General features: G+C 45.8%; 1 protein-coding gene across 1 annotated transcript; it reads left to right on the forward strand.

Moving 5' to 3' along the window:
* The first annotated feature begins 1,356 nt into the window (after window positions 1-1,356).
* On the forward strand, window positions 1,357-20,266 carry STX5 (syntaxin 5). Its single transcript, XM_054993057.1, has 11 exons — window positions 1,357-1,436; window positions 8,814-9,036; window positions 11,038-11,108; window positions 11,878-11,933; window positions 13,679-13,749; window positions 13,972-14,088; window positions 14,568-14,624; window positions 15,929-16,010; window positions 16,153-16,253; window positions 17,024-17,145; window positions 18,709-20,266. Exons 2-11 carry the CDS (start codon window positions 8,833-8,835, stop codon window positions 18,866-18,868), a joined length of 1,041 nt encoding a protein of 346 aa, XP_054849032.1. The 5' UTR covers window positions 1,357-1,436; window positions 8,814-8,832; the 3' UTR covers window positions 18,869-20,266.
* Window positions 20,267-21,570: the final 1,304 nt, after the last annotated feature.

The raw sequence follows: 21,570 nt of genomic DNA on the forward strand, positions 1-21,570 counted from the left end.
TTTATGCATAGTTCGAGTTCTCCTATGTAGACTCCTCATTTGCGGATGGTCAGGTTTTCCTGCTTTTGAGGAACAGACAATTTATTATTAGATAAAGTGCATATAAGTAACAAGGACGTCCCTGCCCTGAGGAACTACAGTCTAAATTTAATTAAAGATAGGAACACAACAAAATAAAGGCAGGATGATGAGAGATACTAGAATATCAAAGGCTACTTTGACCGCTACTTATGTATTAAAACATTGCTACACAAGATCAATAATGGATGGCAGAGAATGAAGCATGAAAGCTTATCAATGCCACTTCTTTGTATACTTGATTATTTAGTTTATTTGGTTTGAAATTACATTAATTAATATTGAGTCTGTTTGGGGGCTCTGTTGTGGAAAATGTTAAGTATTAATAAAGAGGAGCTTTGGATCATAGGCAGAATGATCCTGCACTGGGCAGGGGGTTGGACTAGATGGTCTGTATGGCCCCTTCCAACTCTATGGTTCTATGATCCCCCCCACCCTTGTAGACAAAGAGCCTGATAATCAGAAAAAAGGCAGTAGAAAAGAGCAAGAGGCCAGTAGCATCTAAAAGACTAACAAAATTTGTGGAAGGGTATGAGCTTTTGTGAGTCACAGGTATCTGAAGAAGTGAGCTGTGACTCATGAAAGCTCACACCCTACCACAAATGTTGTTATAATCTTATAGGTGTTAATGGACTGTTGTTTTCTACTGCTACAGACAGACTAACACGGCTACCCATCTAGAAAAAAGACAGAAGTCTGTGCAGGGCTGATCCCTCCCCGCCCCTCCCCCGACTCCTGTGCCTTTAAACTTCTACATGGCAAGTTTTCATTCAACAGGTGAAACAGCTTTCTTCTCTGCACACATGCGTTTGGCAGGCCAAGATGGCTTCACCTGTTTAATTTCTGCCTGTTGCACTGCCATTTAAAAGCGCAGGGCTCTACTGAAACGCTCTCTTGGCACTGTTTCAACCCAATCCTACGCGTGCTTACTAAACAGTAAACCCCATTAGGTTCAATCAGCGTAGGATTGTCACGCCAGGGCCTACACACCGCCGGGCATTCCTCGCTCCGCGTTGCCTAGCAACAAGGTACGCCCCCCCCAGTAGGCCCCGCCTCCCCAGATCACAGCATCCCTACAAGAGCCGGGCCTAGAGGCGCCGTCCTCTTTGGTTGCCTGGCAACAAAGGCGTCGCCGCCTGTTCAAGACGGATCTCTTTAAGAGGCCGCGCCAGAAGACGTCGAGGGGGCGTGGTGGAAGCGGCTCTGTCGGAGCGTGCGTGTGACGTGCAGCGCTGAAGAGGGTACGTGGCAGTGACGTTGAAGGGCCGCCCTCTTTTCGGAGCTCTCGCTCTTTCCGTCCGGGGCCGGTGTTTGGACCTGAAGAGCCGGACAGCGTCGGGATCAGGTCTCCGAGGCCGGTGAGTCCCTCAGAGCCGCCCCCGTCCGCCGCGGCGTGGTGCTGCTTCATAAACGGTCCCCCCTTCCTTTTCAAAGAGTTCCCCCCACAACTCTTTCCTACAGACTGGGAACCCGTCCTTTCCCCTCTCGTGTGCCCCTAGCAAAAGGGTTACCCCTTCACTATTTAGTTGAGGATAGTGGTCCAACTCCTTTCCTTCCTCCTCTTCCGCGTACCCTCCACAAAAGGTTCCCCCCATCCATTTCTTCCCCCTTTTGCTGGTAGGAGTGGTCCAGCCCCTTCCTTTCCCCCTCCCTCCTTGTATTCCAACCAAAGGGTTCCCCCTTCCAAGTATGTCCCTCCTCCTTTCCTTCTCAGAGGAGGCCTTCACTCCTCTCGCCTTCCAATTCTTTCCCCCTCGACGGTCCAAACCCTTTCTCTTTCCTTCCTATGTATATGCCCTTCCTATGTATATGCCCTTCCTATGTATATGCCCCTTCCCATTTCACAGGGGTCCAAGCCCTTTCTCCACCTGTTTCTTGTGTACAGAAAAAGGGCTTCCTCTCCCTTCTTCGAAGACAATTCTAATTAACAGGTTGGTCCTCATTATATGTCTGTATGATGTGCTGTCAAGCCATTCTGACTTACGGTGATCCTATGTCTAGGTTACCATTATATTGGAGAGGAGCAGTAGGGAAACATGTTTTGTGAGCTTTGGTGTAGTGGTTTAGAGCGGCAGGACTCTAATCTGGAGAGCCAGGTTTGATTCCCCACTCCTCTGCTTGAAGCCAGATGGGTGACCTTGGGTCAGTCACAGCTCTCTCAGAGCTCTCTCAGCCCCACCCACCTCACAGGGTGATTGTTCTGAGGATAACAATAACACACTTTGTAAACCACTGAGCGTGACATTAAGTTGTCCTGAAGGGCAGTATATAAATCAGTGGTAGTAAGAGTTGGTTGAAGAAATGGATTGGTATACTGGTGGCAGCCTGGTGCCTGGTTCTTGTTATGCGTTCTTGGGTCTAGATCCTGGTATGATTAAATAGCCTCATCAATGTGTGTGGGTTTTTAAAAATAAAGCTATGTAAACAAGAACAGACCTCCTTGTTCTGTGGAACTTGCAGTTTAGCTTGTTGTGGGGAGGAATAGAGAGAGATCATTCCATCCTACATCTACTTTCTTTTTGCTGCTATAGAGCTGTTACTGATGCTTGAGGTTCTAGCTTAGACTGAGAAATGAACTATGATAATCATTGGAACAAGGATCTAGATCTAGATAGCTGATTGAATCCATCAACTACCACCACCCCATGGCTCTCATGTATGAGCTTAAGAATGCACAGCGCTGTATCAGGCCAGAAAGGTCTACCCAGAAATAGCCAGGTAGATGAACTTCCCCTAGTGGAAAGTTTCTAAGCAGGAGATAAAGTGGTGGAAGTTCTCTATTGTTTGTTCCTAGGATCTGGTACTTATAGAGTCCTTATAGAGAACATCAGTGTATTGCAGCCTTCTCTGTTGTTTATCCTCAGCATCCTCTATCAGTAGAGGCTCTGTTGCTTGTGCTGGTTAATAGTTATTGATAAACTTACCCTCTATGAATCTGTTGCTTCAAAAAAGCCCACCTGTCGTAGCTAGTAGCTATGTTACTGAATCTTGCAGTATTGAATTCCATAAGTTAATTATGCATTGTGTGACATAGGTCAGTCCTGAACTTACTCGTGAGCAGTTTTGAAGTGGAAGATCGATGGGAGATCTGACTGTATGTTTATTTGTCTTACTGTTGGTAAAAAGAACTGCAGAAGTATTTGCAGATAATTTTGTGTAGTCTAAATGTTTTTATTTATTAGAACACTTTAAAGATAAATGTGCAAGGCAGCTTACAATGTGAAAATCAGTACAAAACAACTGAAAATAGAGGGCAATGGTTAAAAAACACTGGGAACAGATTTAACTAAAAAGCCTTCCAGAATAAATATTTTTTAAAATAAGTTTTTAACTGGTGTCAGAAGAGAAGGCCTCTAAAGAAGGAACCATTGGGGGTTGTCAAAGGAGGGGTTGCTGCTGAGAGAGCTCTTATGAGGGTCCATGATCATCAGCCCCATTCTGCAATAGCAGCTTTTCAGAGTAAGCCTTTTTTGGCCATCCTCAGAGTGTGAGCTAGTATATACGTACAGGTGAAGGTGTTCCAGCAGGTACCTTGAATCTAAGGTTGTTAGAGCCTTACAAGTTGATACCAGCACTTCGGCTGTCCTTCTGGCATTGTGCTTTTGGGCACAAATACAGGGTAATGGGCACAAGATTGGAGTCATGTGTTTGCTGCAGCCAGCCCCTCTAAGCACCTTGGACACTGCGGTCTGAACCAGTTGGAAGCTTCTGACGCATCTTCAAAGACTAAATGTTACCAACACATTTGTGATTGTGGCCAAAGCAACCTTTTTCCAGAAAATGCTGCAGCTATTGAACCCACTTTCTGAAACCTATGTTCCAGGAAGAGCTGAAACCAGTTTAGCACAACGCCAGTCAGGGCCATCTCTACCTGGCATTTCAGAGGATACCCACGGTTGATGGTATCAAAAGCTGATGACAGGTCCCAGAGTACCAGCAGGGGTGCACAGCCCCAGGAAGCACAAGCACAGATCATCCATCTGAATGACCAATGCAGTTCCTTCGTCATGACATGGCTGAAAGCCAAACTGAAAGAGATCAACAAAAATAGGTTTCCTCCAGAAATGTCTGGAGCTGCATGGCCACCAAGACCTAGCTCAAAAAGGGCAGGTTCGATACTGCCTATCAAGATCTCTGCATGCAGAGTTAATTCTCTCCCCATAAAAGCCTAACAAATGCCTCTTTAAGTGGCAGAGGAACTAACTTTCTGTCAACGATGCACTCCTGATATTTGTCATCCATCCTTTAACTAACCACAAGGGACAGGGGTCCAAACAAACATCTGATCTACTATAACACTCCAGCTGTTTTATCTGAAGTCTCAGGTTGTACTAGCTGAAAATAATTTGTAAAAACCTGACTTCGTAGAAGCTTCAGGAACATTTAGAGCTTTTGTCGGTAAGATAGCATCCAAGTTAGGTCAACTGTGCACAGTTTTTGTCCGCAATGAATGTGTTTAGAGAAATTATCCCAACAGGTTTGTTTTAGGTGGGTAGTCGTGTTGGTCTGCAGTAGAACCGCAAGGTTTGAGTCCAGTGGCACCTTAGAGACCGACAAGATTTTCACGGTGTAAGCTTTCAAGAGTCAGAGCTCCTTTCTTCAAACGCTTCCGATATCTGAAAAGGAGAGCTCTGACTCTCAAAAGCTTACACCCTGAAGATCTTGTTGCTCTCTAAGGTGCCACTGGACTCAAATCCTGTTATCCCAGGAGAGCAAGATTTGGGTCTAGTAGCACCCTAAAGACCTACTAGATCTCCAGGGTATGAGCTTTCCACGGTGACTCTTGAAAGCTCATACCCTGGAGATCTAGTTGGTCTTTAAGGTGCTATTGGACCCGAATCTTGCTGTTCTACTATAGACCAGCAATACTACACACCTGAAATTATCCCAGTAGCTTTTCCAAATATCTGCTATTTTTTTCTGGGGGCCACATGCAGCAAACTTCTTACAGTTCGAAGTGGCACTGCTGCTCCACATTGCACAGACACAGTGGTGGTAACAAAGTCATTTTTTTCCCGCTGCCTCATAGTTGTGTTCAGTCAAACATGGCTCAAGTCTTCTTCCGCAGTTGCTCCAGTTGTTGTCCCAACTGCTCCCATAGTCCTGGTTCTGGAGAACCAGAGCGCCTGATAATCCTGAGCGTGTCGGAGATGGTGCTTAGAAAATCATAGCTTCTGCTTTTTGCAACACCTCACAATCACAAAGAGTCCTGTTAAATCTGCAATATGTATCTCAAACTTTTTCTGCTAGACAAAGAGAGTGGAGTGAAATATAGCATCCAAGTGGGGGGAGATCCATAAAGCAATGTTAGTGTAGCGAGTGAGGGAGATCTCTTAGATATTGTCACCTAAAACAATTTAATTATAACTTTAAAATTGTCCAGTTTGACTGGTACTGTGTCTAGTCATGTCATTATGTTAATAATTGATTCTGTGAACAAGTTCTTGTTTTAGAAATCATAGTGGACATTTCTCAAAACATTTTTCCATCCTGCATTCCTGGAAGCTACAGAGCGGCTAGTGTGGTGTAGTGGTTTGAGTGTTAGTCTAAGATCTGGGAGATCCAGGTTTAGATCCCATTCTGCCAGGGAATCTCACTGGGTGACCTTGGGTCAATTACACCCTCTCAGCCTAACCTACCTCAAAGGGGGGATGAAGGAGAGGGCCATGATGTAAATCACTTTGAGTCACCATTTGGGAGGGTGTACATAACATAACTACTGGTGATCGGTTTCAGTGGGTAACTTCAAGTTTTGTATTATTTCAAGGGTGCAGGTGTTCATTGCTTTTATTTGAGAGACTGTGTGTTCTGTGTGGTAGCGTGCTCTTTCTCTGTTTGACATTTTGTCCCCTTCTCCTTTGAATCCAACCACCACTCACCCCCCTCTTTTCCTCTAATAAACCTTTTTATGAAGACATCTTTTTGTTTTCCCAAATAAATATTTTGTACAAAGGATTTTTCTCTGAATCTCTTCCCTACGTGTTGGACTGCATTGTCGCTTCTGAGTTTGCTATAAGATATTTTACAAGGCTTTCCCCTGGTTATTTGATTTGTTCTATGCTGGCAGGGCATTTTCCTAGCTGGTCAGTCTAGACACCTTTGGTGACTTTCCTTGCTAGGAATCTCCCTTAGATGAAGGGTTTTATTTTATCTCTTCTCCTCCATTTGTGTAATTTATTTATGTTATTTATAGTCCGCCTTTCTTACTGGGACTCAAGGCAGATTACACAGTATAAAGCGATATGATCAATGGCTGGGGCAGTCAATAAACAATACAATAAGCACCCTGGTAACTGGCTCCCACTACTCAGGGGCTTCCTGAGAACATAAAGACTGACCCACTGAGAAGGTGCCATTCTAGCACACCGCTAGAACAATAATGAAGTAACTGGGTGAAAACCCGAGAAAATATTTTATAGCAACTACGTAGCACTCAGGTGATCTGGCACATATGGAAGAGACTGAAACAACCCTGTGAAATATATCGTACAACTGAAGCCAATAAAAGTATTTATAAAAAATAGAAAATGGCGACTTGATTCAAAACAGGTCGAAAAAGGGACAAAATATGAAACAGGGAAAGTGCGCTTTCTCTACCTCTCAGATAAAAGCAATAAAATTGGTCTAACTCAGCTAAGTTCACTTTCCGTTGAGTGTAGCAGGGTCCTCAGAACTTGTACAGAGTTCCTTGCAGTACCAAGAGAGTGGAGGAATCCTCAACCCCAGCCTTATAACCCTGTACCATTCAGAATTTTGTTAATTTCCATCTTGGAGTCCCTTTCTAAGCTAAGAAGCTCTAAATGCTGTAACTTCCCTTGTAGGAAAGATTTGATTATCTTCCAGAACAGTATTATACTTGTTAGCGTAGAGTGTACCTAATATTCCAAATGTGGTTGCGCCATATATTTATTGCAGAGGTATTAGGAATACTTGAGTTTGCATCTTTCTTTGCCCCCTTTGAATATGGAGATTCTGTTATTTGCAATTACAGCCAATATTGGTTGCTGTACAATCACAACACTCTGTGCCAATAAGGAGGTGGCTGTTCACACAATAGTTTATTGTGAAATGCTTTGATGCTTATGACGTGGAATGTACCGTATTTACTTAAAGAAAGATGACCTCCCCCAAATGCTGTAGCCCCAAAGATCTTTATTATTGGACATAACTGCAACTTGAATTGAGATTTAAGATTGCCCTTTTTAAAAGGCTCTCTGGAAATAAAGCCAAGTATTTGAATTATTTACAGTGCAGTATTACTTTTGTTTCCTGCTACTTTCTGTATTGCTCCCTCACTTCCTTTTTTCATCTCTTTTTTTTATGGCACATCTGGAAGTAAAACCTAGTCTCACAAATACAGTATATGCTCATTTAAAAAGGGGGGAGGGCAGTGAGAGTCTCCCCAGCATATTGGTGTGACTTTTGGGCCTCTGTAAAACTTTTTTTTTTAAACTACTGATCTAAGCGCTATCCATGGGAAGGGATGCGATCGTAAGGAACAGTAGCTCCAATCTGTGCTCGGGACTACGGCACTTAAGTTGTATCTGTGATACTGGCGAGAGACCAGCAAGTTCTGTGACGGTGGATTTCTCTTGGGAGGCTGGAGACCTTTGCGGAGGGGCTCAAGTTCTGGCAGTGATCCAAGATCCAGATTGGTGGATTAGGTACTACAGTCTGCTGCTGGCTTTTGGAAAGGGAATGAAGGTTTTATTGTTGTGGGCTCCCTAATTGGTGTGGAGTTTCAGCAACAGCGATCCAGGGCTTAGTTTCTTTTGTATGGAAACATACAGCATCTCTGTGATCTTTGTATTATCTTCAAATATGAGAGCCAGTGTGATAGGAGTTGGCCGTGTTAGTCTGTCGTAGCAAAATAGAAAAGAGTCTAGTAGCACCTTTAAGACTAACCAACTTTACTGTAGCATAAGCTTTCGAGAATCACAGATCTCTTTGTCAGATGCATGTTCTGCATCTGATATTCATTGCATCTGACGAAGAGAACTGTGATTCTCGAAAGCTTACGCTACAGTAAAGTTGGTTAGTCTTAAAGGTGCTACTGGACAGCCAGCGTGGTTGTCATTCTTAGTGTTGGCCTACGATCTGGGAGACCCAGGCTTGAATACCTGCTCTGTTGTGGAAGTTGGCTGAGTAATCTTGGGCCAGTCACTGGTTCTCAGCCTGGTTCTCAGGTTGTTGTGAAGATAAAATAGAGGAGAGGAGAATGATGTAAGTGCTTTTGGTCTTCATTGAGGAGAAAGGCAGGGTATAAATGAAGTAAATAAAAAATAAATATGTGAACAGAACATGTGGAAGCACAGAAGTGTTCTTCCAAGGCAACAAATCCATTGCTTCGCATCAGAGCCATAGAGAGAGAGAGAGACTTCTGCACTCAGTGCTTCACCTTCTGCTGACTAACTGGTTTCTCTGTCTCTCTCTTGTTTTCACGCTCCATTCAACCATCTTTGCCCCCTTTTCTTTGTGTATATCACCTTCTCCAGACTTTGATGGGGATCTTATTCAAAAATATAGTTATCACTGTTGTGGAATCTTGCTCTCTCCAAGCTTGCGTTGGCGAACCATCCACCGATCATCTTGAGTCTAGCAAACAGATAGCGAGTCAGCCGTTGTCCTGATATTTTGAACAGGGAAAGGGAGTGAGCGCCTGGGCTCTGAGAACAGATGAGAAGGCTGTGTTTCCATTGCTGGGCGCTCACTGCCTACTTTCCTTTTCTTCCAAGCACCGGGTTATGTGCCTCCATGAATACGAGGAAACGCCACGGCTCTAGAAACACCGACCAAGGCGTTTACCTGGGGCCTTCCCAGACGCAAGTTCTGCCCCCGTTTGCCGCTGCCGCTGCCACAACCCCAGCAGCACCCCCTCCAGTCCCGCAGGACACCATGTCGTGTCAAGATCGCACCCAGGAGTTCCTCTCCGCCTGCAAGTCCTTGCAAAGCAGACAGGTGAGTGCCACCTGGGGCAACCTGCGCGGAGCACCGTTGCCCTGGCCCATGCAGCCTTTTGTGATAGCGCACAGCATCAGCTGTTTGGTTGCTCCAAGCTCTGACGTGCGCCCTGTCCTGTATTCCACTTTGTAAAGGTATTCATCCTAATGTTGTCCAAGGAATGCTAGGGGTGCAAAAGGAATAAGGAAATGTTTTTTTGTATTTGGATATTGACTGGGGCACAGGGGCTAAGGCTTCACTGGTAGAGCAGAGGCTTTGCACGCAGAAAGCCGCAGGTGCCGTTTTTGCCGTCTCCATTTAAAAGGCTCTTGTAAAACAGGGCTGGGAGAGGCTTCCAGTCTGAGTCTCCGGAGGGCCATAGCCAGGGTGCTTTAATGAATTCGGTCAGGTCAGCACTCTCCCATCATGCCTGGATTTAGCTCTGACTGCCATTGCTTAGACCAGCGGAGGAAGGGAAGGGGCAGCAGCCAGACCTTCCTCCTTCAGGCCTGGATCCAGTTCTAGCTGAGAGCCCCTGTCTTTTATTACTAGCTGACCTCAGTGTGACATTGCCCCTGGACTCCGCCTATTCTGGGGACCGTCTTTTCCGAGGATCATTTTGCACTGAGTTGCAGCTAATGTTTGTCTTAGATTTTGGTCACTATGAGTTGCTTCGGGAGCTGGTTTCCTGCCTTTCACCTCCAAAAAAGAGGATCCAAGACAATTGGCAGAAATCGATTTTTTTGTTATTGTATCATAAACTATAATGAACAATTAAAGCCCGCTCATAAATGGACATTCCTGCTAACTGCCAATAACAGAAAGCCTTCTTGAATAAAATAGCCCTGCATGCTTTCTGGAAGGTTGGCGGTGGAGATTTGTTCTACACTATGGGGAGGAGCCATAGCTTAGCATTCGAGTCTCTGCTTTGCATGCAGAAGGTCCCATGTTCAACCCTCAGCATTTTCAATAGCGGATGATGTGAAAAACCTCCGCTCGAGACCCTGGAGAGCTGCTACCTGACAGAGCCAGTTTGGTGTAGTGGTTAAGAGCGGCAGGACTTTAATCTGGAGAACAAGGTTTGATTCTCCATTCCTCTGCTTGAAGCCAGCTGGGTGACGTTGGGGCGGTCAGAGCTCTCTCAGCCCGACCCACACCACAGGGTGATTGTCGTGAGGATAACGATAACACACTTTGTAAACCACTCTGAGTGGACATTAAGTTGTTCTGAAGGGTGGTATATAAATCGAATGTTGTTGTTCTTAGAGCGGACAAGGCTGATCTGGATTGACCATTGGTCTAACTCTCAGCAAACACACATGAAGCTGCCTTCCCAGTAAGCCTCATCTACTTGGACTGGCAGTGGCTCTCCAGGATCTCAGGTTAAAGGCCTTTGGCATCACCTGATCCTTTTAACTGCTGATGCTGGGGATTGAACCTGGGACCTTCTGTGTGCAAAGCAGATGCTCTGCCGCTGTGCCACAGGCCTACCAGCTTAATAGAAGGTAGCTTCATGTGTCAGAGGTGTGATTTCTGTTGGGAGACTGTCCCATGAGACCAGAGCTGTGGCTGAAAAGGCTAGTGAGCCAGCTGGAGGCATTCTGAGAAGATACTGCGAGGAGCAAAACAGTTGCATGAGTTTTGGCTGAGAGAGAGGGTAAAAACACAGCCTTTCTCCAAGGAGCCTTTTTTCCAATTTAAGTGGTTCTTTCATTGGAGGAAGAGCCTCTCAAGGTGGAGGAAGATTTCCAGCTTTGCTCAGTAGAATGGTACGATACGGGTAGGATCCAAGCAAAGACAGTCATATTTAAGGCTGATTGTTCCCCAGGCAAAATGCCGGCTGCTGAAGGGAGTTTTGACTCTCGAAAGCTTATACCCTGAAAATCTTGTTGGTCCTTGAGGTGTCACTGGACTCGAATTGTGCTATTCTGTTGCAGACCAACACAGCTGCCCTCTGAAACTACCTTGTGCTTTTGGGTGATCAATGTGGTAACAGTTAATCCCTGTCGGTCTTTTCAGAATGGGCTTCAGCTGAACAAACCAACATTAAATGCTGTACGGCAAAGAAGCGAATTCACCGTCATGGCCAAGTGAGTTTTGCTCTGCAGATATGGTCCAACAGGGGTGACTCTAAGAGATGGGATGGGGGTTTTTTGGAGAGGGGGTGGTATGCTGCGACAGCTGTCTAGCTTCTTCCTGTGCCAGGTCCACGGCCTGGCAAAGTTTGACTGTTACAGTCGGTGAAGTGGGTCACCCCGGTGGCCTCTGAACTGGACGACTAATGCAGTACGCTTCATACAATGTCTGGCTTAGACCTGATCAGGTTGGGCAGAAGGTCTCTGTCTGGGGCACTCTGATGGCTCTCAGCAATCCTGCTGATGCCGAGGTCTACCATACCTGACCCCCCCCTTCAAATCTGAACTTCTGTCATCATGATGATCTGTGCTGTTGGAGTTCTGCACTTACGAAATTCTATATTCTGTAATCCAGAATCTGAGGCTTGCATTGTTCACCCCAACAAGGGAAGATGGAATTAAAATCCCTTCCTTGCCACTCCCACCCTAATTTAGAATGTGATGGTTCAGCAAGTAGAATTGGGGGTGGGGGCATTCATCAAAGCTTTTCATCTCTTCCCAACATTGGCAGAAGAAGAATAAATGTTTGCGTTTCTTGATTTACCTATCTTCTGAAAGTAAGAGAACTTGGCTTTGCTTGTGACGTATTCTTTTTTTTTTTTAATTCAGAGTATTGGCAGTTCTGAATTTTATTTTTTTTTAAAAATGGGGAAACTAACAAGACTTTTGTAAAGGTTGTGAGTCCTGCTGTTTTGGTTAACTTGCAAATGCTTGTGCTTCTCAGGCGCATTGGGAAGGACCTTAGCAACACTTTTGCCAAGCTGGAGAAGTTAACGATCTGTGAGTATCTGGGGAGAGTGGGATGAGGCAGAAGAGAACAAGGAGTCCCACTGGACAAACCAGCATTGCTGGGGGGAGGTGGGCGTGGCTTAGTGGTAGCACACTTGCTAGGCATGCAGAAGGTCCCAGGTTCGATCCCCAGTATCTCCAGTTGAAAGGACCAGTGATGTGAAAGACCACTGCCTGAGACCCTGGAGAGCAGCTGCCAGTCTTGAGTAGACAGTACTGACCTCGATGGACCGATGGTCTGATGCAGTATAAGGCAGCGTCATGTGTTTCTTGGCTGTCCTTCAGTCTTGCTTGATGAAGATCAGGGGCGGGGTGGGGGGAGGGATGTTAGCATGAGCAGGGTACCTAGGCGCTGTTTGTGGACTGAGGCCCCAGGGACGTGCAGGTGCTCCACCCTACCTGAAATGTTTGTTTTCCTCACTTAAAAGTCTTTTGTGAAGGAGCCTTTTTAAATTGCTGATGCAACAACTTCCATTTATAGACATATAAAATCTAGCGCAGTCCTGCCTCCTCCGATGGGGCAGCGGCTCTCTCACGGTTTTGGCCATCGAAGGTCTTTTCCCAAGAGAGAACTGGAAATGTCAAGATTTGAAGCTCTAGGGTTTTCTCCGTGCGAAGCATGCGCTTGTTTAAAAAAAGAAAGAAAGTGGGTTGGATCTCATGGAACTGTTCTGTTAACAGAAGTGCTTTCCCCTGATACAGTAAGCTTATAATGCACAAGAAGAACCTCTTCTGCCAGGAAGAAGGTTACTTGTGCAAGAGGAAAGCACACCATTAGCTGAACAGGTCCCTGAGATCTAACCCAAGGGCAGCTGGAACACCATCCAAAGTTCTGGTGAAAGGAAGTCAGTCCTGAACATAATATACCCATCGTTATTCACAAAGGGGTTTTTTTTATTACTGTACCATACCTGAGACTGATACGCAAATTTAAAGGAGCCTCCTGGTTTTTTTTGGTGACACTCCTGGAAAACAGCCTAGTCTTCCTTCCGGATAAACAAGGTAGAATTGCTCGAAATGCAACTCACCAAACTTCCTATCCGAAGTTCCCCCTGACTTAACAAGTATTATTCAAGATCACTATTGCTCGAGTTGAGTAATCTTGGGAATCTTCCTCCTGTAGCTCCTATGATATATCGACTTCATTTGCGAGCATGCTTACAGGGAATAAGAACTTCAGGAAGGGGTTCATTATGGATAAAGTTTTCTGATTGTTAAAAAAAACACCCTCTTTTATTCAGTGTGCTTGTTTCTAGCACTACAACAATTCGTAGACGCTTTGCTTGGCAACAGCTCTAAATGTTACCCTTAGCTATGAGGAAATCACTGTTTTCTTTTGAAGCTCTGTTTAAGAGCTGCCCCATCCGAGATGGAAGGCTGGCTCCAGTCTTGCTGCAGATGTGAATGTGAGCGTGGGGCAAGAGCAGTTAGAATGAGTCTAGGGACAGAGACGGGGAGCAGAGCTGCCTTTCTGATGCCCCCTTCTCCAGTTTCTACCAATGTGATCTATGAGCGTTTCCTTTTGAGATGGGTGATGGCTGCTGGCTCTGTCGGATGTTTTAAAATCAGAAGTGTTTCAGGTCACAGTAGTCCCCCCCCACCCTCTCCAACCAAGTGTATCAACCCTTGCAGAGTTTCTCTAGCTTTAATATAAAAGCTGGAATTAGAGAAAAGGCAGGGCTTTGTCAAGGGTTAAGGAAGGCTTCATTGTCAGAGCTTTAACTCTGTGCTTTCAGTGGCCAAGCGGAAATCGCTGTTTGATGACAAGGCGGTAGAGATCGAGGAGCTGACCTACATCATCAAACAGGTGAGAGAATCACTCTGGGGCTGCAAGCAGAACTGCCAGAAAACTGTCCCACTCCTCCAAAACTTTCCTTCCTTTCTCCTGCTGTAACCAAAGCAAGCTACAAATCCCCAGGAAAACCGTGATGAGCGTGTTAGAGCAGTCACGTGGTATGTGTTCTCTTAAAGGTCTTTGTGTTGAGTTCCTCCAGGTCACCATCTTCACATGGTTTCTTTCTTCCCACAGGACATCAACAGCTTGAATAAGCAGATTGCACAGCTGCAAGAGTTTGTGAAGGCCAAAGGCAGCCAGAGTGGGCGGCACGTGCAAACCCACTCAAACACCGTGGTGGTGTCACTGCAGGTCAGGCTGGAGGAAATTCAGGGATTTGGAGTGGGGTGGGGGCAGGCATCTTCCCAGGCAATACAGGGCCCTCCCTGCTTTATTTGCTGTTGCTTAGATCTTGAGGATAGTCATTGGATCTGCCTCCAATCCCAGTTTTGACAAGTCCCAGGGTGGGAGGACAGGAGTCTTAGAGCAAACCAGAAAGGAGTTGTGTGTCTTCTTAAAGCTTAACCGATCTGGCAGGGTTGTTGTGAGGACAGAATGGAGAAAGGGACACTGCTGTAAGCCACTTTGGTCTCCATTGGGGAAGAAAGAAGTGGGATATAAATGAATTAAAGAATACTAGATAATGGTCTGACTCATAAAAAGGCGATTTTATGTGTTCATGTGAGAGGCTGCAGTGACAGGGTGAAGGTGTTGGGACGCCTTCTCTGATAGAGACCAGCAGGAGAGTCTGACTGGCTCACTCACAATCTCACCTCTTCCTTCTTTTCCAGTCCAAGCTAGCCTCCATGTCCAACGATTTCAAGTCTGTCCTGGAAGTGCGGACGGAGGTAAGAGGCGCTCATGAATACCCACTCTCCAGCTTTCTCCCCGTGAGCCTTCCCAGACAAAGAACTGGCTGCTTGGTAGTTCTTGACTTCCACTGAAATCAAAGGGAAGCAGAATCCGGAGAATGTTTCCTGCTTTTGGTTTGCATTGCCTGTTTCCTTATCCCCCTTGTTTCAGTTTTGAAGGAAGGTGGAGGCAAAGCAGAGCTTAACTTTAAAGTTTTATGAGAGCAAGTTGGCCAGAATTGGTTGGCAGCTTTGTGACTAGCCCATAGTGCTAAGTAGGGGCAGGGGCAGGGGAGGGAGTCTTGCATGGCCTCAAATCAAGGTTTTGTCTGTCACATAGCCCTTCTTGGCCTTGGTCCCTCATATCTAAGGACCGCCTCTCTCCCTATGCCCCACCACAGCAGCTTCATTCATCTGAACAGGGCCTTGTGCAGGTGCTACCCTGCAAAAGGACAACATCAGCAGCTGTCTTTACACATACATTATCTGTGATCACCCCACATTTTGGAAGGGCCTGCCTGAAGAGGCCAGGAAAACTCTCACTCTCCTGGCTTTCCACAAACTACATAAAACTGATTTATTCAGGAGGGTTTTTTAAATACAGGTAATAGGACTGTGCTGTAAGGAAATAGTTCAGAGAGGTGTGTTGGTAAAGGGATAGGGACTGTAGACTATACTACTGTGCACTGCATGTTGCTGTAAGTATGCTCCCATTGGATATTTCTTCATTGATTAATATATGTCAGTTTGCTGATGTTTTGTCTCAGCATTGTTTTCAGATTTCTGCTGGTGTTCAAATTTCTGCAATCTTTACCCTGTTGTATTATTTATTGAACATTGATAGTATTGACTTACACTGTGTAATCCACCCTGAGTCACAGCAAGAAAGGCAGACTGTAGATATCAGTAAATAAAATAGAACAGTTGAACAGCTGCTTTGCGCACAGAAGCTCTCATGTTCAGTCCCTGGCATCTCCAGTTAAGTTTCTCTGGTAGCAGGATCTTTTCTGCTGAGACACCAGAAAGCAACTGCCTCTCAATGAAGACAGGACTGGGATAGACATCCCTGGCTGGAATCAATATAAGGCAATTTCATATGTTGTTTAAGTTTAAGGGAATGGGCCATGGTGTTATCCATTGAATTGAACAGTTGGCACTCTTTGAAATGACCCAGCTGCATTAACTTGGGAGCACGATGGAGAAGTTTGGACCCTGTGGGCATCCGTCTGCCTCTGCGGTCCAAATGCCTGCCTGCCTGCCTGAGCTGGCCAGCTCTAACCTCTCCTTGTTTGCTTTCCCAGAATCTCAAACAGCAGAAGACTCGCCGAGAACAGTTTTCCCGTACGCCAGTGTCCGCCATGCCTCTCTCTGCCAGCAATCTAGGTGAATTGGCATCTTCCAAGGCCCCCCCCAAAGGGGCTGGAAGCAGGTGTTGCTGTCTCATATTAGTTTGGGAAGGCAATGGGAGAAGCTTAGCATTCAGCCTTCAGTGTGTAGGCACTGATGCTGGTGATTGGTTTTGCAGGTGGAGCCGCTGTGCTTCAGGATGAACCCCGACGCTCAGGGGACGTAGCTATCGATATGGACAACCGGACCAGCCAGCAGTTGCAACTCATTAATGAACAGGTACCTTGGGGTGGGGGTGGTGCTGAAGGTCTTGTCATCATGATGTGTGTGTAGTGATAGGAGGGGGAACCTCAGAGAGGAGAGTAGCCGTCCCCTCCCTCCCCTTTTCAGAATCTTCCACCCTGACGGCAAGGCTCCGCAAACAGTTTACAAACCAGCTTCTTGCCCCAATGAACCCCAGTGTCTTCTGGGCAGAAGTGGGTTTTGCTTTTCCCAACCGTGGTCTTGCTGACTGAGGCCCATGTCACTTGACCTATGCCATCTTGTGGGAGCCTTATGGAACTCGCCACTCTCTGCAGAGTCCTGCTCTGGGTTTTGTTTGTTGATCACACTAGAAGTGTGACACTGAGACCAAAGCTGGGAAGCGTCTTTCTGTATAAAATGACTCTGATGCCTTCTCTAGCCAGTGGGTAAGAATGAGTGACAGAGATGGTGGTGTCTTAAAAAAAAAAATCTCCAAAGTTTTTCACAGTTGACAAGTAAAGGGGTTGGGAGACCACTTTATAGATATTCAAGTGGACAGTGGTGAAGCAGATGTACTTTGCACAATATGGCCACACACACCCCCAATGATTCTGCATAATCATGCAATGCATAGAATAGATCCATAGGAAAGGAGATGGCGGCTGGACTTGTGGATGATGTAGGGTGTTTTTTTAACTTTGGGAACAAAGAAGGGCCACAGGCAAAAGTAGGGTGGTTTCTTAGGTTCCTCAACTGCAAGCATACCGGCCTCACTCTTCTTCTCTCCCCCCTCCCCCGCTTTGCAGGACACATACATTCAGAGCCGAGCAGATACTATGCAGAACATTGAGTCTACTATTGTCGAGCTCGGCTCCATATTTCAGCAGTTGGCACACATGGTCAAAGAGCAAGAGGAGACCATCCAGAGGTATGTGTGTGAGGGTCAGTGGAGAGAATTGTTCCTCTGATAAGTTCCAGGTAGAAACAGACAGAGCAAGATCTTTCCCACTACCAAAGAGGAAATGCCAGGGCTTGAATCCAGGGCCTTCTGTTCGCACAGCACTTGATATGATGTTTTATTATGGCCCTCTGTACCATCTTCTGATGTTACAGGTTCTGTTATTTCAGTAGCCAACCAAACTGGCACTTCTTTCCTGGTTGCCCGATGGGGATTTGAGCTCTTGCTTTCAGGTTTCTGAAGATTTCGCTAGCTAGTTTGCTAGCTGCCCAGCTGTACTATAGCAACTGTTAAAAGGCAATAGAGGCAGAGCTGTTCCTAGGCCTTGCCACATGCAATGGCGAACCCAGGGACTGGGATTTGTGATGTATAGTGCGTGTGTCCTCTGTCCCTGAGTTATAATCTTTCCCTGCAAAGAGGAGCTGGTTTGGGTGGAAGTTGGTTCTCATAGGCTGGTTTCTTTACTTTTGCAAGTAATCAGCCAGCACGAATCAGAAGGGTTTTTTTAAACCTCATTGAATAATAGTTAATGTTTTGTATACGTTTCTCAGCAATAACTCAGTGGGTTTGCCGCTTTGTGCATCGGGGGAAAGCAATATCGTTAGCTAAATGGATCCACAGGAACCCATCCCTTTATTGCCCTTTTGCCTTGTTACATCATTGTTACATCACCTTTTTGCTTGGTGTCTAATAGATGCTGTTATAGTACTGTTTAACCTTATGTCGCGTGAGGCCGCTGAACTTTTGCACTGTTCCTTTTAGGTTTACTTTTGTGCTGCTGTTGACTGTGTTGGCTTTATGGATTATGGTTTGGTTTTAAACTTGCAAAACCGCTTCAGGCTTTTTAGCGAGAGCTGGTGTGCTCAAGGGAAAGGGAAGACAAAGTAATGGCTTAGATCCAGAAGAGGGATTTCTATTAACAGAAGAAGAAGAAAAATTCCAGATTGGTCCTCCTTTCCAGGCCTCCAGTTCCTACTCTGAGCTGATCGGGGTGGGTGGGGGGAGTGGTGTTCCATAAGCTGTATTTCAGGGGGCACTTTGGGTGGGAGATAGGGAAGTCCTCTTCTGCAGGTGGAAATCCCTTTCAAGTATAGAAATCTCTAGTGGACCCAAGCCATTGTCCTTGTCACTTGAGTTTCAGACTGGCACGGGCTAACAATGACCCCGTTTTAGTGGTTTAAATAAATAAGGGTATAGCTTGCCCCTCCAAATTTGTTCAAAGCAGCTAATGATAATCATCCTGTTTAAAGTGCACAGGAGACCAGGAAAAACTTACTGATATATTTACAGTTCAAAAGCCAGCAACATCCCAGCAAAGAAACGAGCTGATCTCCCAATTGAGTCGATTGCCGCAAATGTCTAGCCAGACGTGTCAAGGTGATAAAAGTACTAGCAAAAACACAATCTGCTGACCCAGGCTCTTTTGCTGAACTTTTATGTGGAGGGTACGAGACCGCAGGAGAGAGGCTGAGCTGTAAAGAACGAATGAGAACCTTTAGCCTTCATCTGCTTCTTCCTTTTCCGCTCCTCCAGAATCGACGCCAATGTGGAAGATGCTCAGCTGAATGTAGAGGCGGCACACACGGAGATCCTGAAATACTTCCAGTCCGTCACTTCCAACCGCTGGCTGATGGTGAAGATCTTCCTCATCCTCATCGTCTTCTTCATCATCTTTGTGGTGTTCTTGGCCTGATGGCAGTGGCAGCTGAGTCGCCTGCCCCCACTCCCTTTTTTGTCAGAGCCACGTTGGGACACTGGACTCTCCCACTTGCTCTTCTGGTAGCTGGCATGTGGCCAAGGTGCCCACCGTGTGTCTAGCACTGAAGGGGGGGGGGCGGGTGGCCACCCTCACTTGTGACTTTTGGCCCGGAGCGGGGCCACTCTAATTGGAGTGCAATAGCATTGGGACTATGCTGTGAAGGGCTCTGCCTCAACCTCCTCCCTCCCCCCCACGGGACATGATCCAGCAGGGGCATGTAGAGGGACCAGCATCTTGTTTCTCTTTCTGTATACTATCTATTTGCCCTAATACCTGGGATTCAAGCGCTAACAGATGCACACACATCCCTTCTTGTTGTTGGAATGCACCTTCAACCCCATACGACATCCAGCACATCTTCTTGCTATATGTAGAGGAAGGAAGCTGCTCCTGGGCTGTGCCTTCTGCACAGGGCCTGTGCATATTTAGTCTTCCCTTCTTCAGCATATTTAAATATTTCTTGCTGCTGTAAACTTGGGGAGGGGCTCCTCCATTCAAGGAAAGTTGCCTAGCATAGGCCAAAAAGAGCTCTTTGGAATAGATTTGGCTCTTTGCAGTGTGGGGCACGATTGCCCTCTGCTCCCCCAACCTTGCCTTTGTATTGCTGTCCCAGAAGGAGAAATGTTCTTTATCCTGGGTCTGGATGTGTTGGACAGAGTATCATCTGTACTCCCTAGCTTTCCTTCGTGGAGGGTCGGGGTGGGAGGTAAGCAGGGCTTGCCTTCATTGTCCCTGCCTGCCTTTGTGGTGATGCTTAGGGAAGGTACTCTGGCCTCACATAGATACTGGGTTCTTTAAATTTGCTTTATTGCTTTCTGATAAACAGATTCATCCACTAGTGCCTCCTCTTGCAATGAAGTAATTCAGGCCTTTGCTATCAGTTCTATTCTTTTCCCCCTTCCCCAAAATTATCAAAACTTTTCCTGCGCTCCCATCTACTTTTTCTAATAGTTTGATGTATAAATAGAACCAAATTATCCTGCCCTCTTTTTTTGATAGCTTATGCTGAGGACATTTCACTCCCCTCCCAGCCTGATTATGGAGGCTGACATCTATTTGAAGCAAAGGGTCACCCTGCCCTCACCATAGGCCCCTGCTCCCCTCTCCAGTTGCAGTGGCCTTAACATTCCGTCGTCGGCATTCTTTTTCCAACCCACCCGTGTGTGCTCTCATCTCTTGAGCCAGCATGGTTATCTGTCTACCTAGCAGATGGGAGAAGGGGTGTTGGTGGTCATGATACTTTATCCTCAATCAAGAGGAGAACAACCCACAGGCTTTTGCCTGTGCTCAAAAGCTATTAAAAACTTATTTAATAAAAAAACCAACAATTTGCCTGTTGTCTCCTGTGTGTTGTTTCATTGAAATATTTGTATCTTTCCTCTGATGTTGAACCCTATATGAAAAAATAAGCTACCTTGTACAAAATCAGCCCATTAGTCTACGTAGCTCTTGTCTGATTAGCAACAGCTTTGAATGATTTATAGAGAAACTCCTTTTCCCTATTCCTTTGTACATGAGATTCTTTAACTAGGACTCATTCCGTGTCCTCCATGCAAAGCAGGTGCTCTACTACTACATTCTCTGTCCACAGAGTAACAGAAGATTTGCTACATCAAACCAGTCTGTCAAGGACCACTGATGTTTAAGAGAGGGATTTGGAGCATAAAAAGGGTTCCCTGGTCCCAAAGGATAAAAGCTATGATGCTAATTGTATTTTTCTAGAGACCGAGAACATCCTGTTTCAAGTTGCCCCCCATCTCTTTACTGAAGACTGGAGTATGCAAAGCAAGGCATTGGCCAAAGAGTGAAAAGAGCATGCAGTTTCATATGAAGGTCCCTTATGAGTCACAACACTGATCTATCTACTCTGACTCTTAAGTATACCCTCCTGCCCGTTAGCAGCCTCCATCCCCAAAGAATTCGTATGCAATCTTGCCCTGTCCAGCTTAAGAAGGGTTTTCTTACCGTTTGTGGTTTCAAAGGATTACTACAGTTTGAAAATAAGTAAGAGATGGTGTTGATTTCACAGCAACAGGTGTATATTTGTTTGTTCTAATTTTGCTTAGGGTCTAAGGGGAGTGGAGAGAGGACGGAGCAGTGAATTGTGTGTCAAGAAGACAACTCCAAAAAAGCAAAAGTACCTTTGTGCAGTAGCAACTTTTACAACAGAGGAAGTGGGATATAACATTGTATACCCTCCTAAACTATGCTTTTAGGGTTTTTTTTAAAAAAAAGATTTTGGAAACAACCATGTAGGATAGTTTTAGGTGGGTAGCTGGTTTGCAGTATAACAGCAAGATATGAGTCCAGTGGCATCTTGGAGACCAACAAGATTTTCAGGGTATGAGCTTTCAAGAGAGCTCCCTTCTTCAGACTTGTAGGAGTCTTTGCCCCAGGCTTACGTGATCTCTTGTGGCACTGTAAACACGTGCAGAATTTAATAATGCTCCATAGTTTCAGTATCTGGACACATTGCTAATCCATTTGCATATGCACAACTGTATTTTTTGTGTCCCAGTTAATGTTGCCAACCTCCAGACAGTGGCTGGAGATCTCGCATTACAACTGATCTCCAGGCCACAGAGACCAGCTCCCCAGGAAAAATTAGCTGCTGTGGAGGGTGGACTCTATGGTAT

Source organism: Eublepharis macularius, chromosome 1 (genome assembly GCF_028583425.1).
Source record: "Eublepharis macularius isolate TG4126 chromosome 1, MPM_Emac_v1.0, whole genome shotgun sequence".
Classification (NCBI taxonomy): Eukaryota; Metazoa; Chordata; class Lepidosauria; order Squamata; family Eublepharidae; genus Eublepharis; species Eublepharis macularius.

What these genes read in the sequence shown, in the direction of transcription:
- STX5 (XM_054993057.1), top strand. Translation starts at nt 8,833, where the DNA reads ATGAATACGAGGAAACGCCACGGCTCTAGAAACACCGACCAAGGCGTT. An exon ending in GCTGGAGAAGTTAACGATCT is followed by an intron (nt 11,934 to 13,678) that starts GTGAGTATCTGG and finishes CTGTGCTTTCAG; the next exon opens with TGGCCAAGCGGAAATCGCTG. An exon ending in CAAGAGGAGACCATCCAGAG is followed by an intron (nt 17,146 to 18,708) that starts GTATGTGTGTGA and finishes CCGCTCCTCCAG; the next exon opens with AATCGACGCCAATGTGGAAG.